This window comes from Pseudorca crassidens, chromosome 14 (genome assembly GCF_039906515.1).
Source record: "Pseudorca crassidens isolate mPseCra1 chromosome 14, mPseCra1.hap1, whole genome shotgun sequence".
Classification (NCBI taxonomy): Eukaryota; Metazoa; Chordata; class Mammalia; order Artiodactyla; family Delphinidae; genus Pseudorca; species Pseudorca crassidens.
In genome coordinates this window covers 9467255-9491118 of record NC_090309.1, presented here as the reverse complement: position 1 = coordinate 9491118, position 23864 = coordinate 9467255, and the positions used below count along the sequence as shown (strand labels likewise).

At 57.9% G+C, this 23864-nt stretch overlaps 1 protein-coding gene across 1 annotated transcript in view; it reads right to left on the bottom strand.

Moving 5' to 3' along the window:
- FAM178B (family with sequence similarity 178 member B) overlaps positions 1-23864 on the bottom strand; it is an 83770-nt gene that overhangs the window by 10105 nt on the left and 49801 nt on the right. Inside the window, exons 12-13 of the mRNA XM_067703947.1 lie at positions 15319-15406; positions 7445-7570 (exon numbers count right to left, since the gene is read on the bottom strand). Of these exons, the coding sequence (XP_067560048.1) occupies positions 7445-7570; positions 15319-15406 (214 nt within the window). The remainder of the gene's footprint in view (positions 1-7444; positions 7571-15318; positions 15407-23864) is intronic.

Genomic DNA, 23864 nt, shown 5'->3' with positions numbered 1-23864 from the left:
AAAGTGCCTGTTTAGGCGTGGGGGTGCGTGGAGCCCTAGACATGGAGCAGGCTGATGGGAGACGGGCTGGCAGCATCTGGACAGGACCAGCGCTTCCGGCTCAGCTTTTGGGAATGGCCACTGCCTAGAAAGTTTGTCTCAAGGGCCCAGCGGGGCGGAGAGATGGGATGTCTCTGCTGAGGCTGCTAGAGGACCTCGGGGCCCCGCATGGGTCCCCCTCCACAGGTAGCTCAGAAGATGAGCCCCTCACCTGCTCTTCTAGCTGCCCAGAGGAGGTGGGTTCAGAGACCTGAGACCCTGAACTCACCTGAAAGGGACAGAGGTATTCTTTTTTTAAGCTCTATCCTGAACTTGGAGTTGGACCCTGAGCAGCCCGGGCCCCTGCTCTTGGTAGTGAGGAGGGGAGGGAACTAGGAGGCCGTGGCACAGTGGGGCCAGGTGGGGAAGAGATGCAGTTGAGACAAAAGCAGGAAGGCCGAGGACTTTTTGTTCCTGTGGACCTGCTGCAGGGGGTTATCTCAGCGCATCTGTCCCCCTCCTATGTCTGCGGTGGGAGGAACCGAGGGGCTGCAGGCAAACCCCTGCTGGAGCGCTCTCACCCAGCCCACCCTTCCTTTCTGGCTTCCTGCTGGCCATGGCGGGGGGGGGGGGGCGGGGGGGATTTGACGGGGGTGGGGGCGGGATTGGCTGGCCCTTCCTGCTCCTCCAGCTGGGACTAGAGACCCTGACCCCAGGGGGATCTGGAACGGAAACCCAGCTCTGCCTGCCGCCCAGAGAGGGACAACATTCTCGGTGCCTGTGTTTGAGAATCTACGCCTGGGTGTGCACGTGTACATCAGTACGCGGATTCCAGAGCCGGAGGGAGCCCCTGAAACCAGCCCGGGTGTTGGCGGGGGCTGGAGGGGCCCCATGGAGCGGTGGCTTCCTCAAAAGCCATTTCCTCAAAAGCAATGGCTTCCTCCCTTCTCTTTCTTATCTTTCTCACTCTCTGTATTGTCTCCTGGCGCGCTGGCATGGCCAGCGCCCGGGGAAGCACTGCCCTCCTAATACGTCCCATGGGTGTTAGAGAACAAGGCCTCTGCCCACGGCTGAAGACCAGAGGGATGCCACGGACACTAAGGCTTCCTGGTGCCCAGGGTCCTGCCCCTTCCTTTGTCGAGTCCCAGCCTCCCATCCCGTACACCCAGGCCAAGGTGCCGCACAGTGGGGACTTCAGCCCAGATTTCAGGGAAAGATGTGTGACCTGGGCTGGCCACTCACTTCACGCCCGGCTATGTGATTAGCTTAGAGGTGAGCACATGACCCAAGCCAGGCCAATGAGACTCAACTTTGGGACTCTGTTAGGATCCAGGACAGAAGCTCCTTCTTTCCCCCTGGCTAGGGTTGCAGAGGGAAGGAAATAAGTCCGGGGTGTCTCAGAAGCAGCGGGAAAGCTGCCTGCGAACGCACCAAAAGGCAGAGCCTAGACATGCAGAGAGCGACACTGCAGTTTCACGACCTGCTCAGCCCTGGTCCAGCCGAGCCTGATGAGCCGTCCCAGGACCTCTTGGGACGTGTGTTTGTGTTTCTGTCACTACAGGGTCCTGGCAAAGACGGGGTGAGAAGGGACAGGACAGGCGGTGAGCAGTTGAGGGGGCCACGGTCTGTCTGGCAACTGCCCCTCCAGGCTGAGGACAGCTAGTGAGGGGCCTCACACACCCTTCCCGCTCCCCGCTCAGGTGTGTGACAGTGGGAGCTGAGCCCAAGCTGCTTACACAGGGCTCCTAGAAGGCACTGCTGAACTCCCTGGTGGTCCAGTGGTTGGGACTCAGCCCTCTTACTGCTGGGGCCTGGGTTCGATCCCTGGTCGGGAAACTAAGACCCCGCAAGCGGGCACTGCTCCCCCCACCCACACTCCCGAGGCTGCTGGGCGGGGCTGGGTGCAGCTGTGGGGCGGGGGGAGAAGGTCCCTCACCAGACTGTACCTGCTCAGGGCAGGCATTTTAATGGAAGCATGTGGTTGAGATAGACCCTGGACCCAACCCTCAAAGGCGACTCTGTTCAGGTGTGTGAAGCATTGTGTGGCCAAGCCACTGGCTGAGTGAACAGACGGTCATGACCACCGTAATCCAAGGACAGGAGAGACAGGCCTGGCATCGCCAGGAAGGAGGACCAGCAGGGCAAAGACACGGGCCTGAGAATGGAGGGTTTCTGGGAAAGACACCCCCTGCTTGGAATCAAATGGAGTGGTTTGACGCACAGGAGAAAAACCGCACGGATGAAGCAGGGCCAGCTGACACAGGCCTTGGATGGGGGGGTTTGAATATGATGTGACAGGCACTCAGGCTCGCTTATTCCTACGAAAGAATGGGAGAAAGACGACCGCAGAGCTGTCCAGGGGGACCTGAAGGATGGAGAGACAGAGGCAGGGGTGTCCTGGGGCAGAAGCAGGTGTAAGGACGGGGTAAGGACGGTGTCTACGGGAGGGACCCCTGAAGGGTCCTTAGGAGGACTGAGCCTGGGGTGGGGCAGGCCAGAGGGCAGGCCAGAGCTGCCGAGGACTCGGGCTGGCTGGGCTTCAACGACAGCCGCCTGCAGAATCTAAGCCTCCCCTCCCCAGCTCAACACCACCACCGTAAGCCCTGCTCGTACACCTGCAAAGAAGCCAGAATTCCTGGGAGTCGATCAAAGCTGGCCTGGGCCCCCGGCCCCACGCGCCTGCAGACGCTCAGAGGTACCCACTGTGGAGGGGCTCAGCGGCCACTCAGGTGGCTGTGATGTGTATCTGGGGCACGGATCTCCCTTTAGGGTCAGCTACCCAGAGGTCACCTCCCCAGGGGTCACCTCTTCGAAGTTTATTTCCAAAGGTGTCAGCTGTTCCTCATTTTGGAGGAAGTGAGGAGGAACCCAACGCAGCCTAGCCAGAGGAGGAACTCAGGGGTCCTCAATAGCCACTGTCCATTCTTCAAAACCAGTCCCCCTAATCTTGGCCTGACCAAGGCCCCCAGCCCTGTGGGCGTGGCTCTCCCTAAGGTGTGGGGCAAGGGGCAGGCAGCTCAGGGGAGAAGGCAGAGAGTGGAGGGAGAGGGAGGGCTTCCTGCTCCACCTGTCCTGCTGGGTGCCACGAGGGCCAGGAGCCTGTGCCCCAGACAAGCCTGAGGGAGTCCACGTCCCCCTGCTGGTGTCGAGTGGCAGCGGGAGAGTGCAGGGCACAGAGAGCCGGAGGGCAGCCCCCAACTCCCCAACCACACCCAGTCACGTAAGGCAGCTCTCGGCAGGGTCACCCGACACAGGGACAGGCCAGCGCAGGAGCAAAAGCAGTAAAACTTGTTTGTCAACTCTGTTAACACACGGGCACACCGTAAAGATATACAACACGCACGCACAGGACACGTGCACACACACACATGCGCGGCAGTCCCGTGCCCTCTGCAGATGTGCAGAGACGCCAGGCGTGAGTTCAGAGGAATCTGTGAGGCAGGGTGGGGTTCACCCGAGCTTCAGCCAAGCCCAGAGCACAGCCCGCCCCTTCCCTGTTCACACACGCACTTCTCCTATAAACAAGGCTCACGAGCACGGAGACGCGAGCACAGGCCACGTGCGTGGGGAGGCGTGCGCAGGGTGAGGAAGCCGATGGGAGCCCCTTGCAGCTGCCAGGCTCAGTCTGGGTGGGGTGGCCTCTTGAGGCTGGGCCCTGGGGGGTCAGGGCCCATCACAGAGGCAGAACCCTCCGTGGGTCCCCGGCTGTCTGTCCCGTGAGGGCACGGTCGGGCTCTGAGGAGGGTGTGCCCAAGGGCCAGAGGAGGAGACAGAACCGGCTGGTGCCTCAGTGCAGCCCCAATGCTGGGACATCCCCCTCCGTGGCCTTAGTTTTCTTTCCACACAATGGAAAGAGAGATGGTTAACTTCCTCAAACTTCCCAAATTTAACCAAACTGGGGGAAAAGTTCCACCCTACCATAAAGATCCTGGTTCTACAGACTTTCCAAATCTCTAGGGGAAATACAGAGCCCCAAATTCCTTCCCTGTAGCATCCATGTGGCAGAAGGCCAGGGAGAAGTCAGGAAGGGTAGGGAAGTGTGGTCAACAGGAACGTCACACGCGACGGAGGTTTAACAAGACAGTCATCTCGATAAAAATGAGTTAAGTCTGGGCAAATATGGTTTAGGCAAGTCGGCTAAAAGAAAACAGAAAGTCCCCAGGAAACCCCTGGTTCTGGGCTGTACGGCTGAGCTCGTCGCTTTGAGGAGACAGCGAAATCCAGAGTCCAGTTACAAGATGTTTGCACAGAGGCGGAAAGGACAGCCTCACACACACACGGAGGCCTGGGAAGGAGCTGGCCTCTTGCAGAATTGGTACCCATGGGCCAGAGGGAAGCATCTGGAGGCCAACTCTCAGAGTACAAGCCTGCATTAAGACATCCTCGCCCACCTCTCTCAAACACGCGGGGCGGAAGCTCCTCGCAGGGCAGCCCCAGACCCCCCGGCGTCACTCTCACCTCGACGCTCCTTCTCCTCTGGGAGAACCCCTCTCAAACCAGGCAAGCACAGGGCTGCCGAAAATCACCCAGGGGCTAAGCAGCTTCTTTAGCCAAAAGCACTTTAAAATGCTCAAAGTACTCTCATCACCCCGTTCAGAAGCAGGGTTCCTATTTTCCACACAAGCTCTGCCCTGATTTGCTAGGACACTTTGTGACTCTTGAGCTAGGACAGAACCCGCCCCCCCCAGCCCCCTCCCGCCTCCCATCCCACCCCCACCCCCTGCAGTGTTGCAGAAGGAGCAAGTTGCTTCTTTTGTTGAACTTGGTGGTTAGCTTTCTCAGGCAGGAATCTCACTAGCTTATAATTACTAACAATGGCTGTGATTGGTTCTCTCATAAGCAGGTGACACTTCCGAAGTCAAGGGCCTCCAACAGGAGAAGCCCAGGCCATCAACTCTTGTAGCCTTAATGAAACAAGGACATCAAGAGACAAGGGGGCCTATACACAGAGGCTGGTCTGAGGGTGGAGGGCGTGCAGAGGGAGGGTGCTTTCCAGCAGAGGGGTGGGAGGGCCAGAATGGGGTGGAAGGAGAGAGTTCAGAGCGGGAGAATTACAACTGCATTCATTCATTTGTGCCCTCATTCAACCATCTAGCGCCCAACACAGCACGCGATGCTGAGACACCAGCTGTGCCCACAGTCTAGCTGGGGAGACAGACAAGTCAAGGGACAACTGCAAAGCCACGGCATCAGTGAGGAGAGAAGAGTCACACCCCGGGCAGGGAGCACCCAGCCTCCGGGGAAGGCAGGACCAGGAGAAGAAGGCTGGGAGCTTCCTGGGGGAGGGAGGAGCCTGGGCCAAGGCCCCAGGCAGAGACAGGAGGGGGGGCGGGGAGCGGAGGCTGGCAGAAGTGTTTGTCTGCAGAGCTGGAGGAGGGCTGCGACCCAGCAGTCTTGGCAGGAAATCTCCCAGACAGGAGTGAGGGGCCTGGGGGCGGGGCCCAGCAGGGCTGCCCCAAACGCTGGGAAGGGCCTGTCCCCATTTCCTCCAGGCTGGGTCGCCTCAGGCCAACCTCACTCCGGCCTTAATTTCCCCGCTGCACCCCAAGCAGAAAGAAGGCAAAGACTTCGAGCTCTAGGGATAAAAGCCTCGGCCAGCCCAGACCACCACTCCCTGTAAAGCAGGGCAGATGACGACCCCGCTCTTTTCGGCCAGTGAGTAGCCCGATCATCTTTGAAGATGAAACACGCCTGGGCCCTAACGAGGAGTCCGTGGGCTCAGCGGGGAGTGGGGCTGGGCTGCGGAAGTCCAGTCGTCTGCCCCACCCGGCCCTCCCGGTCTGGAGAGTACCTGGCCCAGGGGGACAGGATGCTCCGCGTCGCTGTGCAGACTGCTGCCCTGTGCCCGCACCAGCCCCACCCCTCCACATCCCTTCTCTGCTCTTGGCTACCTCGGAGCAGGATCAATCCCAGCGGGCTCGAGCTGCAGCAAAGGCATCCAAGAGCTGCCCGGGCCTCACTTGCCTCTTTTGCTGCCCTGGACCAGCACCCGGCCAAGACACGCCGGCCCCTCGTGTTTCCAGGCCAAATGGGTCATTTCCAATATGCAGCCGACCGGGGTTGACACTTCACAGCCTCCTTTACATGCACGAGAACAGTCCTCAAATATAAAAGGATACCCTCAGCCCGCTTACTCCCCTCTCTTCCCAGGCTGTTGAAGGCACATCTGCTACCAGACTGTGAGGCGAGGTCCAGAGGCGGCCCCAGGGGCCTGGAGGGCAGCTTTTCCTTGGTCAGACCAGACGCAAGCCTCCTCTTCTCTCTCGCCCCTCCCCTTCTCTCTTTTTCCCTTCCCCCAGCCCAGACCTGGGGCCTGCTTGGGGGCGAGAACTGTCCTGCTCAGACGGACCACCCCCAGGGGCTGACCCCAACTCTGTTGCAGAGCCCCCGGAACACCCAGACTTAGCCTCCGTAACGAGCTCCAGTTTCACGGGAAACAGCCGGCAAAGGGGAACAGGGCCCGGGGACAGCTCACGTAAACTCACCGACATTAGGCACAACTGAGAGAGATAACCTTTCCTGCGAGTTCCAGGAGAGGAGCGTACACCTGGGGGTTGTCATATCTTCTTAACAGTTCATTTGTATTCATTGTAATTAATTCACTTATATCTGATTTGCAGAATGATGCCCAAAGGCTGGCCTTCTGGATGTCAACATCCAACCCCCGGGTGAACTTTTTGGAACTACCGCCTTCCTAAATTAGCAAGATGCCTACCTGCATCCTTCATCCCTGAGTCCCCAGGGATGGGGGAGCTCACTGAGCTCGATCCCCCAACTCCCCAGGGAGCCAGGCTTGGGACTCCCAGGCTGAAGCCCCTACACCACCCCCCCGCTTGACATTCACCCCCGGCGGCCAAAGGCCTGACCACTCCAAGCCCCACAACCAGCAGGCTCTGGGGTACCTTGTCGCCCCTGACTGCCGCCGAAGCATGGCTTTCAGGAAAGCTGGGCGACGTCTGGAAGGTCAATTAGGAAGAACTGGGGGAAGGCCAAGGACTCAGCCTCAGTGAGGACCACGGGAAATAGGAACAGGGAGCTGCACCCAGCTCCACTTGCAGGAAACACGGGGCCTCGTGCATCTGAACATTCCCTGGGCTTCTCCTTCAGGGCACTCCCTTCCCACCCCACTCCCCTCGCCAGCGCTTCAGCTCCTGCGTCCTCTCTAACACGGCTGGCAAAGCCACGCCAGGCCGCAAAGGCCACAGCAAAACTCACAAGCCTGCACGCCTGTGCCCACTGCGCCTCCGTGAGGGGCACAGGCTCTGGGGAGATGGGCGGGAGTAGCTGGCTGGGCCCTGCCCCGAGGCCCCGGGCTTTCGGGACGGGCAGCCTTCAGGCCCCCAGGCTGTGCCTTGTGGACAGCCCAGCCTCCCCTGCTACCCTGGGGTGGTGCCTTGGCAGAGGCGGGCAGGGGCTGGGTGCTCACCTTGTGGTCTAGCTGGGCACTGGCCTTTGGCTGCTTCTCCTGGCCGGGCGGCATGGTCTCAGGGCCCAGGTACTGCCCCAGGGTTGATGGCCTCATGAGGCTCAGGAGATGCCTGAGCGAGGACAGCTGGGGAGAGAAGGGCGGCCATAACTCACGAGTGCTTGGGGCACTTCGGGGACGCATGGCCGGGACACGCCGGCTGGCAGGCATGGGTCAGAGCCTAGGCTCTGGAGCCAGACCATTGGCTCCACGACCTGGGGGCACCTTTTCCCTTGAGAGCCATGTGGCTTCTCGGAGCCTGTCCCCATCTGTGAAATGGAGACAAGCACACCCCTTCTTCCCGGGAGAAGAGGCTCTCATGCTCGCAAGGCATGCGTCCTTTAGACAAGTGAATGAGGAGGACTTAGCCCACATCCCGGGACTGAGCAGACACTCAGGGCTTAGAAGAACCAAGACCAGAAGAGGGTCTCCTCTGCCACAGGACAAGACCTTCCCACCCTGAGCTGCTGCTCAGGCCTGCTGGCCCTCTATTGTCATTTAACTTCTCACCACGGGCGTTTTCAACACTCCTGAAAGAAGAGAGGTTGAGAACTACCTCCCTGCTCATCTCTGTGAACGTGAACGATGACTGCACTCATCGCCCCCAGCCCCCCTCCGCCTTTTTCCTTCCAGAGAATTTCAAAGCAAATCCGAACACCGTATCATTTTACCCACAAAGAGCTTCAAACAGAAAAGGATAAGGATTTTTTTCCCCAACGTAATCACATCATTCTCTTGCCCAACAAAATTACCAAGAATTCCTTACACGATCAAACACCTGTGTTCAGTTTTCTCTGATTGTCTCAAAAATGTCCTTAGGCAGTTGCTTTGTTGGAATGGGATTCCCCGCGAGGTGCACACACTGCCCTTTGGTTAATGTATTATATCACCCAATCTGCTAGCTGCCCTACCCCCCATCTCTGAACAAATGGGGGCACGTGGCCTGCATAAGTCCAGGTGTCTGCATCCAGCCACTCCTTCCCACCCAGCCCCTGCACCTGGTTTGGGCAGCCTCGGGTGGGCCCCAGCAAGGACCACCAGCTGCCCCAGAGCTAACTCATGGCCGGGGCTTCAGGAGGCAGGCAGTCTCTGAGCCCTGGGCCCCTCTGAGGCCACCTGTAACCCTGGGGAGGGAGGATGCAGAAGGAAAGAGCTGGGCCAGGGGAGTTCACAGAGGCACCGTGTCTTTAGATGTAGCAGGTGGAGGCTGGCCCAAAGGGCGAGGGCTAAGCCTCTGGGCCAGCTCCCTGCCCGAGCCCAGCCCTGCCTGGCACACCTGGCTTCTTCCCCCTGACTCACCCGCAGACACCTGCTCAGCACCTCGGCCAGCCACGGGCTTAGAAAGCCCACAAGAGCAGCTGGGCTGAGTGAGGGCGAGGAGTCAGGCCCGGGGCCTCGGCTCCTGGAAGGGGGCCAGGGCTTCTTGGCCTAGCGTCTGATCCCTTCAGAGAGGGAGGGCAGGAGGCAGGGAGAGAGAGCGGGGGAAGGTTCTGGGCAAAGAGAGGCACCATCTAGAGCTCCACCGACACCAGAGCTGTGCCGCCTTGCTCAGGCCTTCCAAGTCTGGCGATAGTTTCCAAAACAGCCCTGCCTGCTCCGGCCTCACAGCTGTGCAAGCACAGGAGCGGGCTCTGCAGCCCACGCCCCCAGAAGCAGCCCTTCGGCAGGCAGCCCCACCCCAGCTGGGACCCTCCCTGCTAGGAGCCCTGGGCGGGCCGGGCTGGGCCGGGGAGCACACAGCAGTGGCTGGCTGCTCCCACGGTTTTCCTCTCACTCTGTGAAAACAGCTTCACTCTGCTCAGCACGGCAAGCTGCTGCCTTCTGATTGCTTATTCTCCTTTGTTCCCAGCTCTGGCAGCCGCAGTCATCCCCTCCCTGGGAGACACACCCTTCTCCGCGCGGTCAGGACTTATTTGGGCTGCGTGGGTCCCAGCAGGGCCAGGCTCTGACCAGCACGCCTCCCCACTTTACCCCCACCGCTGGGAGCTGTCTCTGCAAACACTCAGCCTGTTAGGACAGACGTCCCCAGGCAAGAAGCAAATGATCACCCAAAAAGGCAGGCCTCCGCTGGCCTTGTAGGTTTGTCCGGCAAGAGGCGGCAGGCAGACAGTTCCGGCGAGGCAACTGTCCACACGGCAGTCCCTCCTGTGCTCAGACTCCAGCAGCTGCTTCTATCGGCCCAGCGGAGAAGGCCAGCATCTTAAATGTCTGCGAGGCCCCGGGTGGCCCCTGTTGTTCCCTGGAGCCTGTGCCCTGCCTGGGCCTTCTGACCGGACACTGCACGGCTGCCCCCTCCGCCTTCCAGCCTTCCTCCGGGCCCACCTTCCCAGTGAGCCCCCCCCCCACACACCTGCCCGCCCATCTACCCGGCAGCAAGCACCCCTTCTGACATGCTATGTAATTTTCTTGTTTGTTATCTTTATTATTACTTGTCGCCTGCCCCTCACTAGAACGTAAGCTCCGTGAGGACAGTTTTGGGTCACTGCAGTGTCCCCAGAGCCTTGCACAGCACCTGGCACATGGCACAGTTGTTCCGCCTTATCCGAAGTTTCACTTTCTACGGTTTCAGATACCCGTGGTCAACTGAGATCCGAAAATATGAAATGGAAAATTCCAGAAATAAACAGTTTGTAAGTTTTCAATCGCGCGCGCCCTTCTGAGTAGCGTGATGAAATCTGGCGCAGTCCTGCTCCGTTCCTCCCTGGATGTGAACGTCCCTGCGCCCAGCGGATCCCACCCCGTTAGTCACGGGGTGGTCGTCTCACTCATCAGAGCGACTGTCGCAGTACTGCAGTGCTTCTGTTCTTGTGCTCAAGTAACCCTGATTTTACTTAATAACGGTCCCAACGCACAAGGGTAGTGATGCTGGCAATTCAGATATGTCAAAGAGAAGCCGTGAAGTGCTTCCTTTAAGTGACAAGGTGAAAGTTCTGGACTTTAGAAGGAAGGGAAAAAAATCACATGCTGAGGTTGCTAAGATCTACAGTAAGAACAAATCTCCGATCCGTGAAACTGCGAAGAAGGAAAAAGAAACCCATGGCTGGTTTTGCTACTGCATCTCAAAATGTAAAAGTTATGGCCACAGTGCACGATAAGGGCTTAGTTATGATGAAAAAGGCATCCAGTTTATACAATAAGATATTTTGATGGGGAGAGACCACACTCACGTAGCTTTTATTGCAGTGTATTGTTATAATTGTTCTGTTTCATTATTAGTTATTGTTATTAATCTTTTACTGTGCCTAATTTATAAATTAAACTTTATCATTGGTAGGTATGTATAGGAAAAAAACATAGCATGTATAGGTTTCAGTACTATCCATCATTTCAGGCACTCACTAGACATCTTGGACTGTATCCCCCGCGGATAGCAGGGACTATTATATATGCTTAATAAGCATTTGTTAAATGAGCAAATGAACGAATAGCAGGTCAGGTCTGCAGCTGGCCTTTCCATAGTAGATGCAGAACTCTGTCTCTCTTGATTTTGGCCATTCGAAGCCTGTGTTTTCCAATCTCCAAACTGGAAGGCGTGGCTTGACAAAGCAGGCTTGCTGTGTTGTAAGAGGTGGCCTGGAATAAGAAACGAACTCCCGATTTCTCTCCAAACCTGTTCCACCTGTGTCTTGCCTGTCTCGGTAAAGGGCATCTCCATTCTGCCAGCTGCATAGGTCTTGGAGGCCTCCTCGCCTCCTTTCTCTCCCATTCCACATCCCGCTGGCTGTACTTGGGAAATACACCTAGAATCTCACCACTGCTCGCCACCTGCATGCGCCGCCATCTCCCCAGGCCAAACCACCATCAGCTGTTGCCAGGATTACTGCAATTGTCTCCTTCCACCCGCAACAGTCTAGTCTCAACACAGCAGCCAGTGTAATTGTAAAAAATTTTATAAATCAGATTATGTCCCTCCTCTTAATCAAAACCTTCCAGTGGCTCTCCACTTTGGCATGAAAGTCAAGCCCCCACCTGAGTCCCCACTTACCTCTGACCTCAGCTCCTCCTACCCACCCTCAGCCCTCTGCTCCAGCCACACCAGCCTCTCCTTTTGCCTCCAACCTGAGAGGCCTTTGCCTGCCCCAGTGCCTTTGCACCGGCTGTTCCCTCTGCCCGGAATGCTTTTCCCCAAGAAACCTGCGTGGCTCCTTTAGGTCGGTGCTCAAATGTCCCCTTCTCTGTTCACCCCTATAAAACAGCATCCCCCCAACACTCCCCCTCCTCTTTATCTGGCATTATTTTTCTCCATAGCACTTATCACCATCTGGAATGCCAAAGATTTACTTCTCTCTTGGTGCCTGTGTCTGTCTCCGCTGAGTTTCATGAGGGGAGGAGACTGAATGAACGCTGTTCAGGGTTGTATCTTCAGTGCCCTGAGCCGTGTCTGGAGCACACTAGTGCCTTGGGGCCAAAACCCTGCTGTTTCTGGGATATTCCCATGATCTGCAGGAACAACACGAAGGAAGCAGTTTGAACCTGAGGCTCTCCTGGAAGATGCAAGCCTTGGGGCTGCTGCATCCCAACCACGTACAGAAGTCCTGTCCCTCAAATTCAGTTCTTCAGCACCTGCTCCTGGGGCCTCCGGCCGCAGTCTGAGATGGAGAACCAAGCGATCCAGGCATCAGGGACTCCTCCTGCCCAGTGGTGCCCTGAGAACCCGCTACCTGGGCACTCACCCCAGATCCTCTCCTTCGACGAGCCAATTCTCAACCACTGAAGTCCCCTTCACGGTAAATCAATTGCTAATGTTTACCAAGCACTTATGCATGGATGAAGGAAGGGCCGGCCCTTGTCCTCCTATCTGCCAGCCAGGACCAAAGCTCAAGGGACCAGCCGGGCACCTCAGCTGAAGCAGCAGGTGTGGTCCAGGCTGTCACCACAACAGGATCCAAGGAAGGGGCTGGAGAAGCAGAGACGGCACACTGCAGGGGTCCCAGGCACCTGGGTTTGCATCCTGGCTCCACGGCTTTCCCACTATGTGACCCTGAGAAGTCTCCTAACCATGCCTGCCTCCATTTCCCCATCTGTCCCGCACCGGGGCTCAGTCATGCTCTGCAGCACGTTAGAGCCACCACTTCGGGTGGGATGTAACGGGTGGAAAGGAAAAAGTGCTCCAGGCACAGAGCCACGTGCAGAGGGTGGCTGGGCTGGCCCGCGAGGAGGGCCCAGGCAGCCACGTGGTCGAGGAGGTGTGGGGAAAGCGGGGCGTGGGGGCTTGACGTGGGCGGCTGCAGGGCCAAGGTGGCCCTCTGAAGGCGTGTCTCATAAGGAGCCGCCCGGCAGGCCTGACTGGAAAGGGGAGCGCCTGCGGCCCAGAGACCTGGCAGGAGGCCGTGCAGCGGCCGCGGGCTTGCAGTGGGGACGGGGAAGCACATCAGGAGGACAGCGGGCAGGCTCGAGCTGCCCGTCTGCCTCTCCAGCCGCCGGGGGTCTGGCGCAGCTTTGCCTGGCCCGCCTGCCGCCTCTCTCCTTCCTGCGGCACGAGCACTGACGCGCCCTTCGAGACCTGGCTCGGGACGGCTCTGGAAGCCACTTGGCTGCCCTCGGGCAGAGTCAGTCACGGGGCCCTCGGCCTGCCTCTCTCACGCTCACACCCTCTCCTCCGAGGTCGTCTCCCGGTGCAGAGCCTGGCACACAGGAGGCGCTAGGCTGGGGTCTCACGAACGCACTGCAGGCACGAGGGCAGGTGGGTGACAGGTGTGGTGGGACGGCCCTGGAGCTGGGACCCACAAGGGCAGGGCTGGACTCCGCGCCAGACGGGCTGGGAGCTCCCAGGCCAGCTCTCCCTGGGGGAGGCATCCTCCCGCCCCGCCCCCACCAGCCCCGCTCACTCGCCTCCCCTCCAGGTCCCCGGCAGGCCAGACCACCCAGCTCTTCCCCAGCACCACTCCCCTCGCCACTCTCTGGCCCTCATCACGCTCCCCGCACTCTCCCCTGCGTAGGCTCTGGCTAATAAAAAACAAATCAAAACAAAACCCCAAGCCTTGAACTGACCCTCATGCTCGAGCCAGCCTGTGTTTTCCTGATCACTGACAAGCGCTGCCGGATGGACAGCGGCTACCCCCACCCACCACGTGCAGCCAGTCCTGCCTTTCCTGATCTCGACACTCTGGCCTCTCACCTCCGCTCTGCTGACATGTGTTGGGTTCTCCGAGGAGCTCGGTGGCCGCACTCGGGTCAACACCAAAGCCTGTCTACCAGGCTGCCCCCACCCCGGGAGCCTCCTGGGATCACTCTGTCTTGTCCTCGCTGGTGCATCTCTGCCTGCCCCGCCCCTAACCATTTGGCCCCTCTGTTCTCTTTCTCGCAGAGATGTTCTGTCATCAGGCTCTCAGCTTTGTGAAGTGACCCCTGAGCAGGCCACCCTCCCCTCCTGCCCTCCCGAGGTCTCTGCCTGGGGAACCTTCCTTTGCACACCCGGGAACTCAACCTTGGGTTCCTTCAGCCCACACGTGTGTGCTGAGGTCCTGTGTGTGTCAGGTACTGTGCTAGGAGCTGACGGGCAGTAGTGAGCAGAAACCATTTGGTCCCTGCACTCAAGGAGCTGCTGATGCTGTGTGTGTGTGTGTGTGTGTGTGTGTGTGTGTGTGTGTGTGTGTGTGTGTGTGTGTGTGTGTGTGTGTGTGTGTGTGTACACAGACCCTGAACAAATAAAAATATATCAGGAGGTGAGCACCATGAATACTTTCAGAGTGTGCTGGTGCCAGGGCACTTTTTGGACTGGGTGGTCAGCAAAGGCCTCCTGCGGAAGGTCACACTTCAGCTGGAACTGGGGTGAGAAGACACTCACGCCGTCCTAAGTCTTGGGGAAAGCATGGAAGGCAGAGGGGGCAGCCGGGGCACAGCCAGGCCGGGCCTGCTTAGATGAGCCAACCCAAGCGGTCACCTTTCTGAGCTCCCGCCCTGCGATCGTGGCCTCTCAGACTCAGCCATGTGGTCCACCAGCCCCAGGAGCGCCCAGAACATCCTCTCAGCGCTCTGGCCGCGGGCTTGCCCCGTGGACCTCCAGTGACTAGAGACCCAGCCTTTCGCCGGGACTGCCTTGCCTGTCTCGTGCTAGAACTAGACGGCTCAGCTGCACCCAGCAGCTCCTCTGGGGTTCCAGGGAGACCCTTGGGGTGGGGGGAGGCCGGTGAGAGCATTCTCAAGCCCCCTGCCACCCGCCCTCGGGCTGGCTGTGACCCATGCTGCCCCCAGGGCCCCTGAACTACTGCTCTCTGAGCTGCAAGGAGGCTGCAGTCGGAGCTCTTTGGAGAGCAGAGGGTGGAGGAAAGAAGGTACTTCCTCCCCTGCTGCCCCAAGAATGCCTGACGTGGGGCAGAAGGGTCACTGGGGGCGAGCAGTGTTAATTTAGTAGTGTTCGTTTTCACTTTTGTTGTTTTTCCACCTATAAAAAATTATATAAGCAGGGGCTGGGGAGGAGGGAATGGGAGTTGTGTTCAGCGGATTCAGACTTTCTGTCTGGGAGGATGAAAAAGTTCTGGAGGTGGATGGTGGCAGTGGTTGCACAAGACTGTGGAACTGCACACTTCAAAACAGTTAGAACTCTGCCCTCAGAATTGTTAAGATGGTAAAAAAAAAAAGTTAAAATGGTAAATTTTATGTTATGTATATTTTACCACAATATTTTGAAAAAGTAATACCTGCTCCCAGCTGACTGCTCTATCCTCAGGGCCGAGCACATAGTAGGCGTGCAAAAAGTAACCGTCGAATGCAAGGATGTGAGCAGAAAATTCAGACTCACCTGGACTCCGCCGGCCTGAGGCTCCCAACCTTCGGGAAAAGAAGCGGGAGGAGCCGGCCGGGCTTCTCCAGCGGATGCTGAGGCAGAGACTCACCTGGGCCTTCTCCTGCCAGAGAGGGAGCGTCCCTTGCTGGCCCAGTAGCCGGGCAATGATCACGAGGCTGAGCTGGCGTCGAAGCTGCCTGTGAGAGAAGGAGCGAGAGAGACTGAGGGGGTGTACCACCCTGGGGGGGGGGGGGATTGAAGTCCCCAGGGTGGGTGCAAGGAGGGGCAGGACACACACCGAGACGTGAACAGGGGAGAGCCACGTAGGGAACTTCGGCTTTCTCCTCTGGTTTACAGCGTTTATTATTTATTTTAGAAGTAATAAAACATGCAAGATGGGAAAGTTTAAAAATAAGCAAAAAGAAAAAAGTTATTTTTTAAAAGAAGCGGTAACTTCAGAGGCTAGCATGGTGGTATTTACCGGCTTAGTGTTTTCCTCTATATATTTGTGCTACACAGAGATCGGGACCATTCAACCTCCTTTGCACAGACCGTCGCCTTTCCTTTCCCTTGCAGCATCGTGAGCTTTCAGCCCATGCAGGGTGGTGGAAGGTGGGTGACCGGGGCTTGGTGAGGCCAAGTTTTGTTCTTGTTTTTTTCAGCCAGCATCCAGTGACTTTCTTTTGGAGAAACCCTCACCCACCACACCCGGCCCAAATCCCGGCTCCCAGGGTGGGCACGTGAGCCAGGCCTGGCCCATCAGTCCCTGTGTTTGAGCCACTGAGAGGTGGCCTCGGGGTCTTGGCTGGAGCTACCAGTAGAGCGTGTGCCTTTCCAGCAGGACCACTGATCAGGTGGGAGGTGACCCCACTGTCGCTGGTGGCCATCCTGCCTCTTTGTGGGGCAGTCTGGAGAATGAAACAAGCGGAGATAGAGCCCTGACAACACCCAGAGCCTGCCCTGCCTGAAGCCTCCGGCCCCCGGACCCGTGCGGTCAGTGGGTTGGTTGGCTCAGCTGATGAAGTCCCTTTGGCTTCTTCAGTCAGTCTGAGCTGGGCTCCTAAGTCTAGCACCAAACAGTCCTAACTGATTCACTCAAGATGGAGCTGGTGTCTCCACTCTTCAGGAGTAAAGACCTCAAATGGGGATTTTAGACGCTAATGTTTGTGGCTCTGATTTTCATGGGTCCTTGAGGGCTGGAGTGAGTAAAAAGAAGAGAGGAGGGAAGTAGAGACTAGAGGACAGGGCTAGGGGTGGCAGTGGCCAGGAGAGGCTGGAGAGGGGCGATGGGAGAAGGGGTGGAGGGTTACATCTTCCTCGAGGCTTCACACACTTGTTGCTCCCATGGACAGCAGAAGGCAGCCCCTGGCACGGACTCTGATGTGGCCCACAGTCGCTGATTCCCGCGGAAAGCCACCACCAGGGGAAGCAAAGGAGAGATTCTGAAGCCGGCGGAAACTGAAGGAACACGAAGGACACCACGTGGGCTGAAGCGGCTCCGTAGAGGAGAAACGCTCTCTGGTAACAACACTGCTGGAGGGTCCCCACGGGCGCCCCTACCCCCATCCTTGGGACGACTCCACGGGGAAACAAAGGACAGGACATCGGGGACAGGCAGCCCTCGGAAATGATGTTTCCCTAAGGAAGTACCTGGGGGAAGCAGGACTGAGCCCCGCCTGAGCGGTGCTGAAGGCGCCCCTGCAAATTCCCCAGGGCCTGTGGCTGCCGTGGCCTCACGTGGGTGCAGGAGGGGATCCCAGTTGGTGGGGAACGGAGGTGGGAATGGCCTTCTCCAAGCCAGGAGGGTAGGTGGTACCTGAAGCAGGGGCCTTGTTGATCTTATTCAAGGAAATCAGAGGAATCAACAAGGCAAGAGGCTCTTGATTAAAAAAAAAAAGGGAAAAACGCAGCATCAGACAGCAGCATCACATACTAGAAGGGTAAACACGAGAAAGAGGGGAGACGCTCCCACACAGCCGGCAGGGACACGGATGCATACACCTACCTCGGCCAACTGCCTGGCGAGACCTACTAAAGATAAAGATGTTCGTGTGCCCGCCCCACGGCCCGGCAGTCCTAATCCCAGGCACACACGTACGGCGTACGAGAAAAGAGAGGGGGAAGAGCAGCGCCGATCCGCCACTAGAATGGAGAGAGGGACTGGGCTCCACTCACGCATCTCAAGCCCACGCGGAACGATTACGGATGAGCCACGACTCCATCCGGCAGCACGGGGGAGCCTCACAGGGCTGTGTGAGAGAAGCCAGTTCCAACAGAACACACGTGTGTGATTTCACTTACACTAAGTACAGAAACGGGGATACGTGGCAGGGGTCGGGTGGCGGGCAGGCTCTGCTCACGTCTCATTTCTTCTTCTTCCTTTTCTTTTCATTCGGCCGTACCATGTGGCTCACAGGAACCTTAGTTCCCCAACCAGGGACTGAACCTGGGCCCTGGCAGTGAAAGCGCCGCGTCCTAACCACTGGACCGCCAGGGAATTCCCTCATTTCTTGATCTGGGTGCTGGTTTTACATGTGTTCGACCTGTGGAAACCCACTGAGCACACACTTACGGTCTGTGTTCTGTTTGTATGTTGCAGTTCGATAAAACTATTACTTAAAGAAGAAGTTCAGCTGGGGGGTGGTAAGGATTGCCTGACTTAGCCAATAAAAATACAGGATGCCAGTTAAATTTGAACTTCCTATAGAACTTCCTATAGATAAAGAACAATTTTTTTTAGCCTGAGTTTCTCCCATGTGATCTTTGTATTTTATCTGGCCACCCTGGGAGGGGCCGGCCATCCCCTTCCATTCTGGACCGGTGACCTCGGTTCCCTTTCTGCAGAGCGCCCCAGCTTTCCCACCCACCCTCCGAGTCCTGGGGAGAGGCAGCCCCATCTGGACTGCGTCACGGGACAGAACACGGGAGCCCTCATCCGGCGCCCCACCCGCGTATCTCCCTGGGCTCCCACCGCCAGAACCTGCTCTCCAGCTGTTCCCCGGGAGCCCCAGCAGCAGCTGGGCCAGGAGCAAGGGGAAGGGGCGGGCGGGGGGGAGGTAGACGGCCCCTCCAAGCCGAGCTGCTGCTCCAACGCGAGAACTTGCAGCCGGAGTCCCCAGTCCAGCATCTGGGCTTCATTAATCCAAACCCGGGCCTCGGGGAGCGCTGTTACCCGCAGCGGGTGCGGAGTGGCCGACCCGGGGGTGGGGTGCTGGCAGGCCGGCAAAGCAGAGCCGGGGGTGGTTCCAGAAGGGAAGAGGTGGGCCGGGTGGGTCAGGACAGAGCTGCTGTCCAGAAAGAAATAGAAGACAAGCATCAGAAGGAGCGCCGAGGGGGCGAGTGGATGAAAAGAAACCACATCTGAGGGCGGCGCGCTCCCCGCCTGCCCACTGCCTTTCATCCTGACCGCCCTCCCTGCCTTCTACACACAGTCCCCTGCCCTCTCAGCTCCCACTGGGACACAGGGAGAGGCAACAGGACCACTTTTTCATTCCACACTGAGAACTCACTCTACAGAGGGGAAGGAGCAAAGACTCACCCCAAACACCACCCACACTGTGCAGGGGGCAAGCAGGGGGGCCCGTGGCCCGGCTGAGGTTGGCCCCGGGCCGTCCTCCCCCAGAAGCTGCCCAAGCCCACCCGGCGAGGCCCCCCCGGAACTCAAACCAGGCGAACACAGGAGGATGCAGAAGCCACTGGAGCCATGCCAGCCAGTGTCATATAAGGCAACAGGCTCCAGCCCTCTGAAATCACACCAGGCCAGGCCTCTGCCTCAGTCCTGCCCCGCCACCCTGACGGGCCGCTGTAAGACCAGGACACCGGATCAGCTCTCAGAGGGCCTCAGGCGCTGGGAAATGGGGAAATGACTTTTCCAAACCAACAGCAGAGCCGGGAAGTGGAGCGCAGGCGCTCTGCTCCCCAGCCTCCAGCCTCCAGCTCCTGCAAGGGGCAGCCTGTGGGTGCTCTGAGGACCGCAAAGGCACCTGCCAGCTCGGGCCATCAGGGTGTCAGGACAACCACACAGGTCACCGCAGTCCCTCTGGAGGGGCTCTGCTGAGGTTGAACTACTCTAAGAGGCCACCAGGCATCTGGCCAAAGGCGTGAACGGCCTTTTCCATGTCTCTAGGGCAGCTCAGGAAGCAACGGCAGCGGCCTGTTCCGCCATGGAAATGCCGCCCAACACCCTGCCCCAGGGCGTCTGCCCGGCTTGCCGCTCCCGGGCTGTCCACGCCGCCTCTCAGGCATCACGACCGCCTCTCATGCCACCCGCCCCTCAGCCCTTCCCTGGAGTCTCCTATCTTGCACGTGAGCATGTGCCACCTGGGCAGGAAGAACAAGGAGCTGGGCTCAGAGGTCAGGGTAAACTCTCCGGCCGTCTGCCCAGTCATCCCCACACCCGCTGGGACACTCACAAGTGTGGGCACACACAGTGCAGACAGGAAGAGACGGTGGGATTCAGACAGCCTCAGATCCACACGGTGGGGTCCCACGAGGCAACGTGAAGGAGCCATCTACCGGTCCCACCGGTACCCACGTTCAAAGCCCGGCACCACACACCTACGGGAGAGAAGCTGGGGAAGCGGTTTTCTTTGCAGAGGGAATGCCTGGGAGGGGCCCAGGGTCCTTCTGGGGAGCAGGTGACATTCTGGCCTGTGATGCAGTGGTGGTTGCACAGACGCCTGGCAAAGTGTACAGTGTCCACCTCTAATGTGTCCTCTCCTGCATGCATAGTATAACCAAATAAAAAGGTTACTACTGCTCAGTAAATAAAGTTCATGTAGACAATCACAACCAACTTCCCTCCTCCCATCTCCCTTCCTCCCTCCCTCCCTCTCTCTCTGGTATTATGAGGAAACCCACAGACCACTACGCTTAAGATATCTTAAACGTCACCCTGTCTCATGTCCTGGTACCCACATATCCGTTCGTTTAATTAGGGCCTTCGTGTACTTGAAGGAAGTCGCCGAACTTCCCATGGCTACCCCTCCCCCAGTGCAACAGCTACTCTTTTCCATCCTTTGGAATCTTTTTGCCATTCTGGTTGGTTCTTATGAAGTGCCTCAGGGTTGCTGACATACCCGTCAAGTGAGGCGCTCAGAGCTGAGGCTGACACTCATTTTAGGGGCAGCCTCGAGATGCTACGCCGTTGACAGATTGGGCCCAAAGTTAGTTCACACGTCTGGCTGTCAAATCCCATTTCCCAGATCCTGTTCTTAATTGTGCAGCTGGGCCTCTCTTTCCCACTCAGCCCATCATTATGGTCGGCTGAGATGTTCCGGCATCTTCAATTTGCTGTCAGTTACATTTATGTTATGTGTGAACTTGACCATTGTTCTATTAATGGCCTCGTCCAAGACCCAGGGTCTGCGCTGGCCAACCTGTCAGTGAAGACGGAACTCTGGGTGGCCGCCTGGGCCTGCCCTCCAGGCCAATTCTGATGGCTAGCAGCACTTCTGGGTGACGAGCCCATCTAAGTTGACATCGCTCAGCCCACGTTTCTTTATGTTGTCACAAGATACGATGATCGTTTCCGTCAAAGGCCCTACAAAACCCAGACAGCCCTCTCCAGAGTACCCTTCTGGTTAGCCTGTCAAAAACGAAATGAGGCTAGTCTGGTATGATTTATTCTTAGGAATCCTAGAAAGCAGTGCTTCCTTTTCTATGTATGTGCTCACAAGCTATCCCCTGGGGAGTTCTGTTGAGGGACACATCAAGTCTGCAGCACTGAGTGAAGAAAGCACCTTCTGTACCCTCCCTCCCCATGCCCCAGGAGCTCCCGAAACCCCCCCCCCCCCGCCCCCCAGAGGTCTCTGCAGAGTGAGGGCACTCCACCTGTACGTCGCCCAGGACAGACTTGAGACATCCTTTTGCGGGAGGGGACCTCAACTCATTTCACACAGCTGGATGCTGTCCTACCGTCTCCCCCCCATATCTTAGGCTGCAATCCCCTTTGATCAATATTTGAGTCCAGATGAAAAATTATGCTCCTCGACAAGGAAGACAGAAGCAAAACAGGAATTACGTGGTGTTGTTCTCTCTTCATCAGTGTTAACGTTTCCCCACCAGCCCAGAACAGCACTCCTCACTTCAAAAATAACTACACAGGGGACTTCCCTGGCAGTCCAGTGGTTAGGATTCCGCGCTTCCACTGCAGGGAACATAGGTTCCACCCCTGGTCGGGGAACTAAGATCCCACATACCTCGTGGTGTGGCCAAAAGAAAAAAAAAAAAAAAAAAAGGAAAAATTACACAGAAGCCCCTTCTACGGGCCTTAGCTTTTCCCACCAATACTGTCACTGGTCTGTGCTATTTCTCCATTTGCCTTGCTCATGTCCCTTTCTTTCCCTCTTCCATATCTTTCAAGATCAGAGATCATGCATGAGCTCTGAGTGCAGCCCCTGCACCTCTAGATACTTCCTGCATTTTTCCTCATTGGGTCCATTTGCAAACCACGTTCAAAGTTTTATTGCAGGATCTCTCTAGCCCCCCTGAACCATTTTTCTTTTTGGAATCTGCTACTAAAAAGCTCTCACTCTCTCTACTCTTTTTGAAATCTGCCCTCCAGAAGCAAGCACTCCACAAGCATGCTCTCCAAGCCCCTCCTCCGTGCCCGGGTCCAAGGACCCAGCGAGCAAAGTCACAGCTCTTGTCCTCACGGCGCTCACAGCCCAAGGGGTCAGCAAGGGGCAACAACAACCAGGGCTCTGCATCCGGAGGTCTCTCCGAAGAGGAGATGCCTCATCTGAGCCTAGTCTTGGGGGTGAGGAAATGTCAACCAGGCAAAGAGGAGGAAGAAGATAGGGGAAGAGGCTTCTCTAGGAAGAGGGAACAGACGTTGAAAAGTTCAAGACAAACGCTCATCACGGGTTTGGGTAGCCGCACAGTTTCGGGATATGGCTGGAGTGCGGAAGCCTGTGCGGGGACGCGGCGGGGAGAAGGCAGGCTTGGGAAAGTAGGCACGAAAGCCCTCGTACACCAGGCTGTGCTGTTTGAATTTCATCCTGAGCATAGAAGCCTGAAGGATTTTAAACAGAAGAGTGACAGGGCCAGATGTGCATTAGAAGGAAGAGGCCACCGCTGGACACAGTGGGGATGGGTCACACGGGAGAGAGCCTGGAAGGAGCCAGCTCTGGCTCCCTGGCAGGCGTCCAGGGCTGCTGTCCTGAGAGCCTGAGCCGCTGTGGCACCGGAGGGTGATGTGGAGAGGTAACTGTCGTGGGAGATGGGGACGCCTGAAGGGACAGAAGGTGCCCACAGACCACCCCGCCCCCAGGCTTCAGGCCATGGGCAGATGCCATCACAGGGCCATGGAAGACAGGAGGAGGTGGTCCCCCTTGGAAGACGGTGACTTCTGTTTCACATGTGCTGAATTTGAAATACTTCCCACTCGGATCTGGTGCTGAGCAGAAAAGTCTGGCCAGAGGTATTGACTCGGGAGCCCCTGGCGCGAAGTTGGGGTTGAAGCCATGGAAGTGGCTGAGATGGGGTCCTGGGTGGAGTCCCAAGGAGCTGGACTCTGAAACGGAGATGAGTGTGCATGGAATTTATGGCAGGAGCGGGGTATAAGGGTGCTCTTGGCATCACTCCTATCAGGGGCGTGGAGGAAGCAGGTCTGGGCCGGGGGCAAGCCAGGCTGCGATGCAGTCACCGCAAAGACCTCAGCCGACCCCGCAAGGGGCTCTGGAGCTGGCAGGGTCCCCGTCTCTCAGAGACATGCAGGGTTGAGGCAGCGGCAGCCCTTTGTACCCCCAGCCCCGGGCTGTTCCCAAGGAAGGGGCCCAGCCAACCTCCCGCAGAGGCAAGCTCGAAGCTCCCAGCAGCTGGGGAGAGGCACCCGAGTCCTGCAAGGGGGCAGTGTGGACAGAGCCCCGCCCAGAAAGCCCCCCGAGGCTGTGCCAAGGGACCAGAGAGGAGAGGCTGGGGCAGGACCCTGAGGCCAACCAAAGCTCGGGGAGAAGCGGCGGGGCCACCGAGGATGGCGCCTGAGGGGGAGGGGCCTGAGGAGGGGAGGGTACCAGGAAAACGACACCGTGCAGCCAGCCAAGGCGAAAATGGGAAGCTTGCGCACGAGGACAGGCCATTAGGTCACTGGTGACAGAGCGCTTTAGGAGGACTGGGCTGGCGCCTCTACTCCCACAGCCCCCCGCCCCCCCACAGCCACTCATAAAGGGGAGCGAGCGTCTGCTCAGCCACCAGCCCGGTCACGAGGGAGGAGCAGGGGGACCCTCGGCCGTCCTCCCAGCTCCAGCCGTGGTCCCTTGACCCCTGGACATGACTTTCCTCTTGCCTCTTGTTCCTCCAGATTTTGAACCCTTCTGAAATCTTGAGGGTCTGGGGCCTTGGTGGACTCCTTCTAGAATGTTCTGGACTTGTCCATCTCCAGAGGCCCGATTGTCTCTTTTCTCAGGTGAGAACTCCCTCTGAGACACTCTGAGCTCTGAAGAACCCCCGTGTCCAGGGTGGGCAGGGTTTGGACAAGGAGAAGGAGAGAGCTGGGGGTGGAGAGCCTGGACGGCAGCAGGAGCTGCAGGAAGGGGTGGGTGGAGATGGAACTGCCGTTTGAAAGTAGGAGACACACAGAGCACATTTCTTTGCTGACAGAAAGAGCCAGTAGAGAATAAAAAGCTGAAGGTATAAGGACGAGCAAGGATGGTG